The sequence below is a fragment of the Numida meleagris genome, chromosome 18 (genome assembly GCF_002078875.1).
Source record: "Numida meleagris isolate 19003 breed g44 Domestic line chromosome 18, NumMel1.0, whole genome shotgun sequence".
Taxonomy (NCBI): domain Eukaryota; kingdom Metazoa; phylum Chordata; class Aves; order Galliformes; family Numididae; genus Numida; species Numida meleagris.
In genome coordinates, this window is record NC_034426.1 from 7757495 (window position 1) to 7771591 (window position 14097).

General features: G+C 51.1%; 1 protein-coding gene across 1 annotated transcript; it reads right to left on the reverse strand.

The window, feature by feature from the left end:
- On the reverse strand, positions 87-13439 carry TBX4 (T-box 4). Its single transcript, XM_021416184.1, has 6 exons — positions 12803-13439; positions 5471-5623; positions 4043-4131; positions 3375-3616; positions 2913-2915; positions 87-2176 (listed from the first exon to the last, which is right to left on the reverse strand). The coding sequence occupies exons 1-6, from the start codon at positions 13004-13006 to the stop codon at positions 1554-1556; spliced, it is 1314 nt and encodes a 437-aa protein (XP_021271859.1). The 5' UTR covers positions 13007-13439; the 3' UTR covers positions 87-1553.

Consider the following 14097-nt stretch of genomic DNA (forward strand, 5'->3'; position numbering starts at 1 on the left):
ATAAATAGCTATTCAGCATGCAAAAATTGTAGTGATTTTGAAAATCCGATTACAAAATCCACACCAGTCACACACCGTCTGCTGAATGGGTGTATAGGGTTGTCCAGGTGGGAGCGTGACCTCCATGGCGGTGGCCTCAGGGCTGTCTGACTGCAAGCAGCTGCCCTCGTTCATCAGCCTCTCTTCGTTGGAATGGATTCATCCAAATGCAGAAGTAGCTCCCGACTTCCAAGTTTGTATTTCAGCTTTTTGCCTTTGCCCAGCTGGGAAGCAGGGAGTGGGAAGCACAAACCCAACCCCCTGTTCATGACTAAAGCTTCAGTACTGCGCTCTTCAGTGGAAAAAGCTCCCAGCACCACCGCTGTGCACCTCAGAGCACGGAGGAGGACGCAGTCCCTGCTGCAGGGCTTTTCAGGTGAAATCAGAGGGAGTTTTGTTCCATAAGGAGCACAGCTTCCTCCCACGTGAGTCGGCTCAGCGATTCTCAGTGCCTCCTGGGGGCACTCTGTAGGCAAAGTCAGCACGGACGGAGTCAGTTCAAGATACTTCCACGGTTAGCAATGGTAGCAACCTATACACTGGTTACAGATTTTTACCTGTTCTACGAGTAGTTGTACACTGTAAAGCCTGACAGGCAACGGGAACTCCTCCTGCTCCCACCCCACAATTAAAAACCACTTCTCTATGCCTCCTTTATGCTGAAAACAATTCTTCCCGAGTTAGCTGCAAAAGAAAACAAACACATAGCACAAAAGGCACGTTTCAGCTGAATGCGAAAGAAATCAAGGACCGGCAAATACAGAAACCCTTTCTGGAAAGTATTAGCGACTTTTAAGCTTAAACTTCATAAATATATTGCAATAAGCAAGTGTGATTTGATCAACAGAGTCTGAAGACGCTGGGTCTGTTCCTAATGCTGCAATTAATTTGCTGTTTGGCCCGGGGCGTAACGCTTCACTTCTCGGTCTCCCACAGCCACGATCAATGGGGGAAGAAGGGACATCTGTGCACCGGTGCTTCTCCTCTCCACGCTGCGTCGGGAGACTCTGGAGCGGCACCGCACCGCTGGCATCGGAGGAAAGGGAATTTCTGCAGGTGAACAGAGCCTAACACGTGCTGCTACGGCAGTCCTGGAGCTATGCAGCCCAACAGATCGCTTTTTCCTTTGGTTTGGGGGATTCTGTGACTTCACAAACCGAGTACCATACAAGTGAAGCTCGTCTTTTTCCCAAAGAGCCAAAATGTGCTCGTGGATGTTTACTGTGATGGGCAAAAGCGAATGACAGACGGCTTCACTCGTTAGTCCAGAAGATGGTTTCTACCAGATCAGTAATGAAGACGTGAGAATTAATTCATTCGGAAGTCACTCAGAGGCTGATGGATCCAGGAGTCGGAATTCTCAGTGTGCCCAGAGATGGGCGCTCCCCGCACACACGCGCCCCTGGGAAATGCGTGCTCTTCTCACCCAAGTGCAAGTTACCCACAGGTATAACGCTGCCTTAGCACCGTCCCGGAGCGGTAACGCGAGCTGCGGCACCGCTGGGCCCGCAGAGTCACCCGTCCGTCCAGTTCTCCACCGTCCCCATTCCTGAATGGTACTGCAGCGAGGACTCCCGCGACAAGGAGAAGCTCTGGGAGTAGAGGAACTCGTTGGCGGCGTTGAGGTGCGGGGAAGGCGGCTTCCTCTCGCACACGGACGGGTGCACCCTTTCCCTCGGGAAAGACGACGGGGGGACGCGCTCCCGAACCTGAGACTGGGCCAGCTGGTTGTAGACGCTGAAGTGGCTGTTCCCCGGGGGCTGCGAGCCCTGCCCCGCGATGGACGGGAGCCGCGGCATCATGGTGGTGGCTGTGAAATGGGCTGGGAAGGGCTGGTAGGGCACAGTTTCCATTGTCTGAACACTGTAGCTGGTGTAAGGTGCGACTGAAGTCCACATATTGCAGCTCAGCGGGGGAGGCGGAGGCGGCAAGTCGTCCACCGCCGGCACGCCCGCGATCTCAGCCCCGGACCCAGAGTACATGCAGGCTTCCCGCGGGGCCACCTCGCTGCAGTAGGACGGGCTCAGCATCTGCTGCTCGTAGGGCGGCGGGGAGCGGAAATAGTGATCGTCGCCCACCGACGAGGAGGCCTCCAGGTAGGAGCGCTTGCAGGGCAGGTCCAGGTGCCGCGCGCTTTCTGCGGGAGAAGAAAGAGAGCTCAGGAATGGAGTTGGGATGGGACTTGCGAATGCAGGATTGTTCCGCTACACCACCTCTTTTTCAGACCATTTCAGTTCGGAGAGGCAACGTGCAATATCAACAAGGCGCTGTGTTGCAAATATTGGAGTAATCCCATCACCCTCCCAAGCACTCCAATGACATTCATCAGGGTATGTGAGTGACTATTCTCACATCAGGGATTACTTCACCTTCATCCAGATAACAGAGGTCCTTGGCACTCCTGCAGCACTACTCCTGACAAACTCAAGCAGTCTCTGAAAGGGTCTTATCACAGCCTTCCTTCCTGTCAGTACCAAGATCACTATACATTTCCCAGATATTCGTGTCAAAAGCTGCAGAAATATCTCGAGATAAAGGAGACCTTTCCCAGCTGCCCATCCTTCTCCTTGGCCCCTCATGCGGGAGCTCGTTAGCTGGTCGGAAGGCTGTATTTATGAACTCATCTGCAGATTAAACATCTGCTAGAGCGACACATTTGCCTTTCAGTCCTTATTGCTGGTGGTATTGGATTCCTCATTTGCCCACAATCAGAGGAATCTCACAGCTTAAATAAATTAGCGGCCAATGAGACATGCGAATAGAAGGATTTGGCTGCGTGAATAATTTTCCATCTAACTTGAAACATGCCATGATCTCATCTGATCTGGGCTAAAAGGAAGAGAACGCGGATACAGCTCGCTTCAAGTTAGGACCAGCTGATAAGGAGAAGGACGCGTGGCTGCTGCCGCCCCACTGCGCTGCACTGGGATAACTGCAATGGCTCCTCCTGAGAAGGGCTCATCCAGTGCAGCTTCCTTAATGCTAATGGCCGCATCAGGACATTTCAGGATAGATAAGGCCTCCTCCAAACAAATATTATTAATTCAGATGACATATGAAGCGATAATTTTTCAGTGTGGCTTCATTCCATTTGAGTTATGTGTACTGATTGTTGTTTTTTTTTAACTCAGAATCTGAATTTGCCTTCTGTGAGACAAAACCACTAACGGCTGCCCAAAAATCCAGCTTGTGAGCCCTGATCCTCCGAAACACTTTGATCACTTTGCAGATTGAGGCCTAAGAGACATATCCAAAACAAACTGGGATTATGGGTAATCTTTCAGTGCTCCTAGGTCTATTCGCTGCAATAATTTTTAGCTGTAAACTCGAGTTACCTCTTCTCTTCAGGCAGTGATAGAAGAGCCCTGAATCTCTCTGTGCTGTGAAGGTGTTGAGTGACAGATCTTGAGTATCTGAGGCTGCAAACTGCATGTGAGCACCGTTCTCGTACTGATAGTGTTGGAGGGTCTGGTGACTGCCATGGAGCGGGTTCACATCCGGCTTGGTCGAGAGCTGGCCGTGGCTGGACACCAACCTCTGCCTCATGATGCTTTTGGAAATCACTGGGTATTCTTTGCTGAAGGAGGCGAGAAAAATTATTACTGGTTAGACAGCATCAGCATGAACAGGGGGATGAAATATGAGTTTGGCTGCCCCAGCGTATCCCCATCCAATGGCTCCACGCCTTTGCCAAGCACGATGAGCTAACCCTCACCATGCTTCGGGCGTGGGCAAGCATTGCGACAGCACCCGGAGTGCGTCACTCGATTACAGGAAGAGCTTTTCGGAGGGAGGGAAGGCATGAAACGCCCTGATGCCCTCAAATATGAGAAAGCTGGGTGCCCTGTGGCATTCAACAATTTTCCCCAAGGATGTGCAGCACATTGACGGTAAGACAAGGGCAAAGGGGCTGAGCAGTGCATGCCGGGCACCACGTGGCCACGTGCAGCAGCCGAATTCAGCCTGCTGATGCAGAGCCCTCCCGTCTGTCCTCCAACCGTACCTTTGCAGCCGTGCCACGCGCAGGTCGCTGTCGTCGCTTCCCCTGAATCCCTTTGCAAAGGGGTTGTTCTCGATTTTCAGCTGAGTTATCTTTAAGAGAAGGAAAGCAAGTGGAAAGCGTGTGAAAACAGAGGGGATGCCAATGATGGGGAGCAGTGCTGAGCCCCCTGGTGCCCGGTGGGTTCCTTTCAAAGAAGACATCGCCATCACCTGCGCCGCTGCTCGGCCACCAGCCCCTGCCCACGCACAGCAGTGACAGTGGAAGTATTAAAGTTTATGGAGCACTTTGGGGACTTCAGGGATGAAAGGCACCATTGACCTCGGCATTTTAAGGAGGTATTAAATAAGCGCTTTTGAGCCTTTTTGGTTAACCATGTTTGGGCAGTTGGTCATTTTACACCAACGACGACAAATTTTCAAACAGGATTCACTTTGGTGTCTAAATACAGACCTTTTTTTTTTCCCCTGTCTTACCATACCACACACATCCAGGCTGCTGCTCTGAGCCTTTTAACTGCTTGCTAACTGCAAAATCTTGCAAGGACTGTGTGCTTCAAAGGACACACAGGCATCTGCTCAGGAGGAAAAGCTCTGCTCAGGTTATTGGACAGGAAGAATTTCACTTACGTTCCTGGAAGATTTTCCTACGAAGGTGCAGAAAAAGAGATGGTGCTGGGACACACCGTGCCCTGTTCCCCACTGAGAACAAAAGCACCAGCACCACCTTGCTGCAGGGCTGTGCTACGGGGATGTACCTATGGTGATGGGCCAATGGTTGGACCAGATGGTCTTAGTGGACTTTTCCAACCCGTCCTCAGCTGGATCACCCCGGGGCAGCCGCAGGAGAGGAGGAGGAGGGAAGGAGGCACCCAGGGATCGCAGCAGATGGAGCGCGACCCAGGAAAAGATGTGGAGAAACCCAACCCTGCAGTAGGTGTGTCCCTGTGCCACGCACCCAGCACACAGCCCCCAGCCCTCTGTGTTTTGTGTCCCCCCCCAGACAAAACACAAACACCCGGAGCCCCCTCCTGCCTTCACCTCCAAACCACAGTGCAGGCTCCTAGCTCGGTTTTATGGATACATTCCTTGTGTGTTTTGCTAAACACACATGCTATAATTACTTTTTGCTGTAGATTTATGAGCGAGCTTTACCAGCCGTTATTAGATTTGCTTGCTGTTTTGAATGACATCTTAGAGTGTATCATTATCCAATTAATTAATTCCTGGACGATCAGGGCTTGCCAGGCTGTTGTTACCCAGTGCTTGTTGTGCTTCCCCTCAGCTGCATCCTCAGGCCCATCAGTCGTGCTTAAAGCTTAAAGGGCTGCAGTGGAAACTCAGCTTTTTCAGCAGCTCTATGCCCTCCCCAAGCAAAGCTATGGGAGCACACAGCCCAAAATGAGCCCCTTCAGACCCCAAAGTGCCCTACCTTGTGGTTCTGGTAGGAGGTCACCGAGATGAAAGACGTCTCTGGAAACACGTGGGTGCAGAAGGCCGTGTTCTTCGAGCCGAAAGCGTTGTTCTCATCCGCCTTCACAATGTGCAGCCGCGGCTGGTATTTGTGCATTGAATTAAGGATGATCTGGAAAACAATTGGTGCTAAAGTGAACAATCCGATCTTGTAAAAGAAGACACGTTTGGCCGCTTGAGAGCTTCACTAGCGAGACACCCAAACCCACCAGTGCTACACTTCAGCTTTGCTTTCGAATTGTGGGGGTAAACAGCATTGTATAACATGCACGACCCACGGCACAGAGGGTATCTGCTGCTCTGGCAAGCGCTGCTGCGCTGAACTTGGAGCTTTCCTGCTGGACGCTCCTTTTCTTATTGCTATTGGACAGAGCCAGCCTGGGTGGAAAAAAAGCCATAAATTTTTTTCCCAGCTCACGCTGAAGCTGCAGAATACATATAATTCACCAGCAGACTGGTCCATAAAGCTCCCTCATAAAATACTTTACTGAGCTGAAAAATAGCAAAAGCAAAATATATATATATATATCACAGAAACCACAGAGGGAAAAAAAAAATACATATATATATGCGTGTTTTTCTTTTATCTGCCGCTAAGAGAAAGCTTCAACCAGCAGGATTTCCCCAGGTTGTGCAGCAGACCCATGGGTACCCCCACAGGTGGGACGAGGCTGGGGAATGGTGCAGAGGGGCTGCAGGAGGCAGTGGGAACTCAGCCCCAGCCCTGATGTGGCCGGGACACACAGGGAGCAGGGCTGGGCTCTGCCAAGGCACGGAGGGGTCGGTGCCGCATTGTTCTGCCACAAGAATGGCTGCGCCCACACGTGACAGAGAAAAAGTGGTTTTAAGAAATGGATTTTCTTCTAAGGAGTGGGATGGGTTTTAAAAAAAGCCTCTCTTCCTCTCTCTGGACAAAGAAAAAAATCTTTACTTCTGGTTTTCTCAACACACTACTCTTCAACCTCTTCTTCCCACTCTGAAACTGTTTTCTGGAGCTGCCCCCATCCTGGCTGTTCCTGGGGCTGGGTTGTGCCCAGCCTGGACACCACCCTGAGCGGCCTCGGGACACATTCAGCCCCTTGGGGACATGGAATGGGCAGGGGATGCTGCGCAGGTCATGTCTGCAAGGGGTGGTGGAGAGACAGGCGGATGGATGGATGGACAGACAGATGGATGGATGAATAGAAGAAGGATAGATGGAAGGATCAATGAACAGATGGATGGGTGGATGGATGGATGGCCAGACAAATGGATGGATGGGTGAATGGACAAATGGATGGGCTAATGGACAGACAGACCAACAGATGGATGGATGGATGGGTGGAAGGATGGATGGATGGATGGATGGGTGGAAAAACAGATGAACTGACGGACAGACAAAAGGATGGATGGATGGATGGATGGATGGACAGACAAACCCACAATTTGCACTAGTTCACACAAAGCGTGGATTTAGCCCATTCTAAATGAAGATTGCTAAGAAAGTTTGCTTCAAGATCAATTGAATGTGCCCAGCCTGGCACAGCTGCAGTCCTGCTGGACAGGAGGCACTGCTCAGGGCTCGTGCTCCCCACGCCCCTCCATCCGGCCACACGGATCTGCCCACAGTAGCCGGCTGCATTATATACCACTTAAACACAATTTTTATTGTTGACATTTTCCAGACAACCCTCCTTGCTCCCCAAGAGAGAGAATGAGGAATTTTTGGCATTTTATCAGCTTTGCATCACGTCTCTGAAGCACTTTGCGACTGTTGATACGCAGGCTGTAGAGCTGAGAGGGTCGGCTCAGGTTTTGGGTTGCAGCTTTTGCTGCGCTTTCATGTAGCAGCCTCTCGTAAAACAGCCGAGATGAGCAACGCCAGAAGGCTCAGGCTCATAAGAAAGGGCACGTCAATTTTCAGTAATTAAGGGTTGATAAATACGGGTTGTCTGGAGCAGAAGCTGAGGGGTGCTGAGCTTTGCTCACCTCCTGTCCCCAGCTGCCTGGGTCTGGCAAGGCAACATGTGGCTCCAAATCAGAGCAAGTCAATGGCGGAACAAGAAGCCCATTTAACCTCACATTTCCAGCGGGTGGATGAGCAGCCTGCCTCCTACCTCCCCTCCAATGCAGCACCCTCAGGGCCAAAAGGATCCCTTTAAAAACCCTTTTTCCCTTTATTTTGGTAACTTCTTTAAGCCCAAGGAGCCTGATCCATTTCCAGCACCAACACAATGACTTCGTAGAGCATGACATCCATGGCTACAAACCCTCCTGGAGGTTCACTTTGAGCTGCTTGATATTTGTGGGGGAAAAAACACCAAAACAGCTTAATCTAACCCATTTCAAAGTGCTTTTGTCCCTTGACCGAGGGTGAAATATTCAGCACTTTGTCCCAGGTGCAGGATGCAAGTGTTGGGTTGACCTGTCCACTGTCTGCATTCCAATCACCGCCTCGCTGGAAATCAAGAAATGCACACGCATCCTGCTTGCTTGCCATTGCTCTAAGCACCGTGCACTCAAAGCCCCTGAAAATCATTCAAAAAATCCTCCCAGGCCTCAGCTGTAAAGCTCCGCGCCTGCGCGATCGGAACGCCAACAATTCGGGATAAATACTTTTAAAGGCTGCTGTGGAAAACCGGTCGCTGGCTAAAAATACACAAAACAAATGTAAATTCCACTGCAGTGACGAACATCAGTGGAAAGATTAACTTAAAGAACTGTGTCAAAAAATGAGAGGCATTTTAATTGATGGGACAGAGCCTGGCCGTGCGGAACTCAGATTTGGGATCGGATTTGCCCCTGTGCCCCACTGATGGCCATGGAGGGCCCCAAGTCCAGGCCCACAGATATGGGATCTTCCACCCCCCTGCCTCACTCCTTTGTGGTGATCACACCGTTGGCAGCTGGAACTTTAAGTGTAATAAAGTTCTTTTCTTCTTTTTTTTTTTTTTTCGTTTTTTCTCCCCCTTTTTGGCATTCCCTGCTCAAGAGCAAATGTCAAAAAATGGTGTCATTTGCTCCTTCCATTTAATGTCAGCTTGGAAAACACTGCGTGAGCATCTCAGTGTCTCATCCTGCAGGGTCCCAGTTTGCTGTTTTGCAAGATGGGGCCCAAAGGGCCGGAGCTGGGCACGGCCCCGTCGCCATCCCCAAAATCAGCAGTAAAATGTATTTACTTCCATATGAAATTTGGGGAGTTGATTTAAGAGCACTCCCTGTTTCTCCAAGGTATCAAATATCATATGATGCAGTGGTTGCCATGGCGACTGCCTTTTTTATATTGAATAGTAAATGGCTACGAAAAAGCCACATAATTTTATGGCTGCTCCCAGGGGATCACATCATAGCTAATAGAAAATCTCTCATTTTCGTACATTTTTCTGCTTCTTTCTTCCTCTCTTCTATTCTTTTCAGACTGAAGCGCCCAGCCCCATGCCTGGGGGTCACATCCTGTCCATGACAATGCAAACAGCCCCAACCAAGCTACGTTGCTATGTGCAACCTCCACAGCTCCATCACCACCTGCCCCGACCCTCTGTGTTCCCATCTGGCCCCAGGACGCTGCTGTAGGAGCCGAACCCAGGGCTGTGCCGGAGGAGCCGCCCCACGCCGAGCGCATCCTGGCAGCCCGCACAATGGGGAGAGGAAGGGAAGGCTGGAAAATCCTGGGAAAAGATTCAACATGAGCTCAGACAAATTGTTCCCTGCGTGAGGGCCAATGCTGCGATATTTTTTGCTTGCTTGCTTTCTCTGTCCTTTGTTGCCTAATGTCAACTGAAATGGGCAGTGGTGTATCCAGAGTCCTTGACACAGAGATGCTGGGGAGGGGGACACGTACTGTGCCCCATGACCATGGGGACGTGTGCCATGACCTCAGCACAGCACTGCTCCTTTGCTGTGGGAGCAAAGCCACTAGCACAAAGCTCTCTACTGGACATCACCATTCAACCATAACACAACTGGAAGGCGTTGCCTAAAATAATGGGTTATGGGAAAGGCAATACCTTTACTTGGGTATTCTTCTCGCTGATCTCTCCTTCATGACCTTCCCCTAAAAACTGACTTCAAACTTAGACATAAGGGTCACTTTTTTTCACGTTTAAATGGATGAGAAGGGAGGCACTGGGTGCCACCGATGTCACAGCAGCAGTGTGTGGCCCCGTGGCACAGACCCGGCCCGACCACAAGGCATGGAGCAAGGGAGTGACAAATCCTAAATTGAATTTGGGGTTTTGTAAGCTTGAGAGGGCATGGACCTAACTGGCCTGGGTGCTCCTGGCAAGCAAAGGAAAGGTGGTGAAACTGAATGAAAAAATGAGAAGGAAACCCCGAGTCATAATCAAATAAAACCAAGGGTGCAAAAAATACATACAGAGAGAAGTAACAAAAACTCATGAGCATTAAAGAGTAAAGTCAGAAAACAGAGTTTTGGGGCCAAGAAAAATCATGAATATCACTTGAAACTTCAGCAGAAGTGATGGATCACCCCTAGCACCCTGCAGCCTTAAGCCTCAGGAGGTTACATCTCCAAAACCAAATCAGTGCCACAGTCGGGAGCAGGAACAGAGCCCTGCAGTGATTCAGAGGTCCCAGGGAGCAGGGCAGGTGCAGCAGCAACGTGCTGGGGGGTGAAACTAAACCTCAGCTGCCGCTTGTGCCAATCTCCACTTCTGATCTCTGTTTCCTTGTCTGTTTTTCCGCACGAATATTTTTATATATTCTGTAAAAAGAGTGTAATTTCCAACTGACGCCCGCCCGGCCGCTGCCTGCCAGAAATAGCAATGCCATGCACTTGCCAATCCCGAGCTGGCCCAGGGGGTGGGATGAGCCCAGGGCAGGGGCTGCATCTCAGTGGGGTCACCACCACCACCACCACCAAAGAGGACCAAACCCCAATGCTCTGCGCTCACACCGATGCTGCATCACTCAGCACTGCGTGCAAAACCAAAAGAAGGAACTTTTCCATCAGAGAGCCACCACTGCGAGCAGCTCCAGCAACACCTCATGGCAAGAGGCGAAGGGAAACCCGACCAGAAGGACAAGAGCAAAGGAACCCAGATCCCTGCTGCGAGCACCCCGTGGCCATAAGGGCCATCTCATGGGCGCCCTCCACCCCGTTGTTTACATATTTGAAACTTCTGGAGAAAGTGGAATTCCATTCACTAGCATTTATCACTGTGGAAGCGTTTGTCGGGACTCACTCAGTTTTTCCCCGTGTGCCCTGAGCTAACCTCTGACAGACACACCAGCATCCCGCAGCCCTTCCAGCGAGCGGTCGTTTTTGTGATGTAACGACGGCTCACACAGCTGAGGGCTCCAGTAGCACGTGGCAGGGCACAGCCCGCTTCCCCAGGGAGGAGGGATGCTCGTTCTGCACCCAGGAACACAGTGAGCAGGAGGTGCCACCACGTCCCCATGTCTCCATGTTCCCATCACACATTCCCATCTCCATGTTCTCATGTTTCCATGTCCCCATTCCATGTCCCCTTGTCCTCATGTTCCCACATCCCTACCCCTTTTCCTCATGTCCCTATCCCCGCATCCCCATCCCCACCAGAGTCACACCAACAGTCACCCAAGGCTCTATCCATGCACAAATTGGTTTGCAAAACACATGCATCACGGTTTTGCTGGGAGCACTGGTGCCTCACAGTGCTCTCGTTAGCATCAGCTCTGAAGATGAATGCCCACTGACTGCTGATTTCTTAATCCATTCCCAACTCAGTTGCTCAGCCCAATGTGAAAGGAACCTTTCATGGTTGGAAAATCCCCCACGAGCAGCACACAGCCCGCACTCCACAGGCACTGCACAAGGGCACATGTTCCCTCTGCTCCTGCAGCTCACCCATGGGAGTCTGCAGGCAGATCACAGAGCCCTGCACTTCATTTCTACTTGAAAATTCAATTTCTATTCTATTCCTTGATGAACTGCACGGAGCTGTGCCCTTAGGCAGCTGTCACAGCACCCGGGCAGGGCACAGCTCAAGGAACAAGGGCTGCTGCCCGTGCCCTGCAGTGCTGCCACAGCTCAGCCCGGAGCTGTGGGTTTTGAGGTTTGGATGAAATCAATGACAAAAGGAAACAGCCAGCGAGCAGCGCTGGAGCACGAGAAGCAAACAAACCGTGCGGCTTTCCGCACTTGTTTGCTTTAGGCGGCTTCAAGAGAGGGGTTGCAATGGCTGGGATAGATTCCTAGAAAGGAGAAGCTGTGATTTGGCGTAACGCAGTGCCCTGTGCAGGGGCCTGAATGTTCACGCTGAGCGGGAGCTGAGCCCAGGTTGTTCAAAAGCAGGTTGCTCACTCGGAAGCCTCAAGAGGAACTGTCAGAGAAGTGGCTGAACCCCACGTGAAGTGAGCTCCCTGTGCCACGGGGTGACTTTGTAGGAGGACAGAGTGCTGCCAGAAGGAAGAGAAAGGCTCTTCCCCACTCGAACGCAGCGTTAAAATCGCAGTTAAGTAGTGACACCGTCGGGAGAAGCAAGCATTCAGCACTGCAAAAGCAGCACCGCACATCCTGTTTGTTTTACGGCCACACCAAACATCCTGTGTGTTTTATGGTTTACATTTTACAACATAAACAGCAATATACATTAAGCTGTGCTGCTAAGTAAAGGGAAAATGCAACGGGATTGTGGGAGGGACCCGCGCACAGCGAGCGGCACAGGGCAGCTGCGCACACCTCGGCTCTGCTTTCTCCTGCACGACCCCATAGGGCTGTTCCCATTTCATTGCCATGGTGCCTTCGCCCCTAAAGGTGAGTGAAGGATGTGGGGTGGCTGTGACTGACAACATCTGTGTGGAGCCTTCGGGGTCAGCAGATGGGGCAGGGGCAGGGCTGGCACAGCCGCTCTGCAGCAGCACCGGGACACGTGCGCATGGCTTTGGGAGTGGGAAATTCACAGAAAATTGTGAGCACAGAGAAAGTTTGGGTCCCTATTTCCCTTTCTTCAGCCACTGAGGTTGGTTTGTTTCTATGTGACTTTCAGCTGGGATGGTGGAAGACATCAGGTGTATTATTAAACACACTGGGGTAGAAAACTGTCTACTTCCCACTTCTACATTCACTGTACATGTGAATTAATATTTTCCAAATGAAAGACTCCATCTTTTATAGGGCCACCGAAGCCAGCTCGGAGAAAAACACCTTCATGCAACTTGTTTCTGCAGGCTGCGGGTGCAACAGCCAGGCTGAAAACCCCGCAGCAACCCTGCAAGCACCCAACATCCTACTCAGCATCCCTGCATCCCACCCAGCATGCTCATTACGGGCCCAACCCAAAGGATAGCCATCACAGAACTTCTCTCTTACATGCCCGAAGGGATCCAGGTGGTTGTTGGTGAGCTTCAGCTTCTGGAAGGACACAAGCTGCCTCATCCAGTGCGCTCCAGTGGCGGGCGAGTCGGGGTGCACGTACAGCCGGCCCGGCATGGCCGGCTCTGCCTTCCCGGCCACCATCCTGCAAGCACAGTGGTCACATTGCAGCACCGCCAGCCCCATGGAAAGCATTTCCATTTACCACCCCTTGCAAACCCCAGAGCAGCTATGTCCTGGGGGATGCAGTCGTTTTCCAAGAGGCTCCCGCTGCCCATGGGATCTCCTTGTCCCAATGCCATGGCAGGCCGAACTGCACCATCACCATCTCCTTGAGTTACTGCGTTGACGTCAGCCAAGGAGGACACCTTGCTTGGGTCTTTGGAGAAGGTTGGCCATGGATGAAGCCTTCCAAGGCCATCCAGAAGACACTTCTGCAGAAGGCACTCAGCAGCAGCTCCTATGGGATAGGGCTGGGTGCTGCCCCTCTGCATCCGTGTCCCTCCTCACCCACACATCCAACCCACTGCCAGTATTAACGGACGTGAAACCTCGCTGCGATGCATCGCTTCGTGGCAGCTCCCCCATTACTGTGTATTGTTCTCTTCTCATAAAACACCAATAAAAGCATTATGACCAAAAACAACAGAGACTTTCCAGCAGCAATAAAATGAAAAGGGGAAACAGCTCTAGGGCTGGCAAAAGCTAAATTAAACAAAGTTAACAACTATCCATCATCCAGGGCGTAATGGTTAAAGCACAAAGTGGGCTGCGTGCTCCATCTAGTCCTCTTACCCAACGGCACTGCAGGACAAAAGGGAGTAGAAAAGGAATTTTTAAAATCTAGAGCAGCCCTAATGTGCAAGTGAATTATTGCAGTTTTATAGGACGTCGCTAGGCTTGTTCCCATTGAAATGAGTAAGAAGTTTTCCATTGCTTGTCTTTTCACCATGCAGCAGTAAGCAGAAAGTCAGGACGAGCACAGCCCATTCTCAGTGAGGGAGGCTGCTGGGCATGGTTCTGGAGGAAAAACAAAAGGGAAAAAACACGCTCCCTTTGTCAGAAAAGCAAAACCCCTTCTGCCTCTGGGGTAAGCAACTTTGCTATCAAAGACACAGCAAAGGGAGGGAATTACAAAAGAGGGAGAAACTCTGGAGAAAGAATACTGAATGACAAGGAAAAAGGCAGTGGGTGGGAAAGCTGCTCCCTCACTTCTCATAGCTCATCCCCAAGTGCAGAATATTGCTGCTGGAAAAAGGAATGTACAACTTCACTCATTTCCCATAGATTCG

Coding starts and splice junctions, on each gene's coding strand:
- TBX4 (XM_021416184.1), bottom strand. CDS start 13,006: ATGGAAATGCTTTCCATGGGGCTGGCGGTGCTGCAATGTGACCACTGT. Junction 5,624..12,802: donor ACCTGGATCCCTTCGGGCAT/GTAAGAGAGAAG, acceptor ATTGTTTTCCAG/ATCATCCTTAATTCAATGCA. Junction 4,132..5,470: donor CCTCCTACCAGAACCACAAG/GTAGGGCACTTT, acceptor CTTCTCTTAAAG/ATAACTCAGCTGAAAATCGA.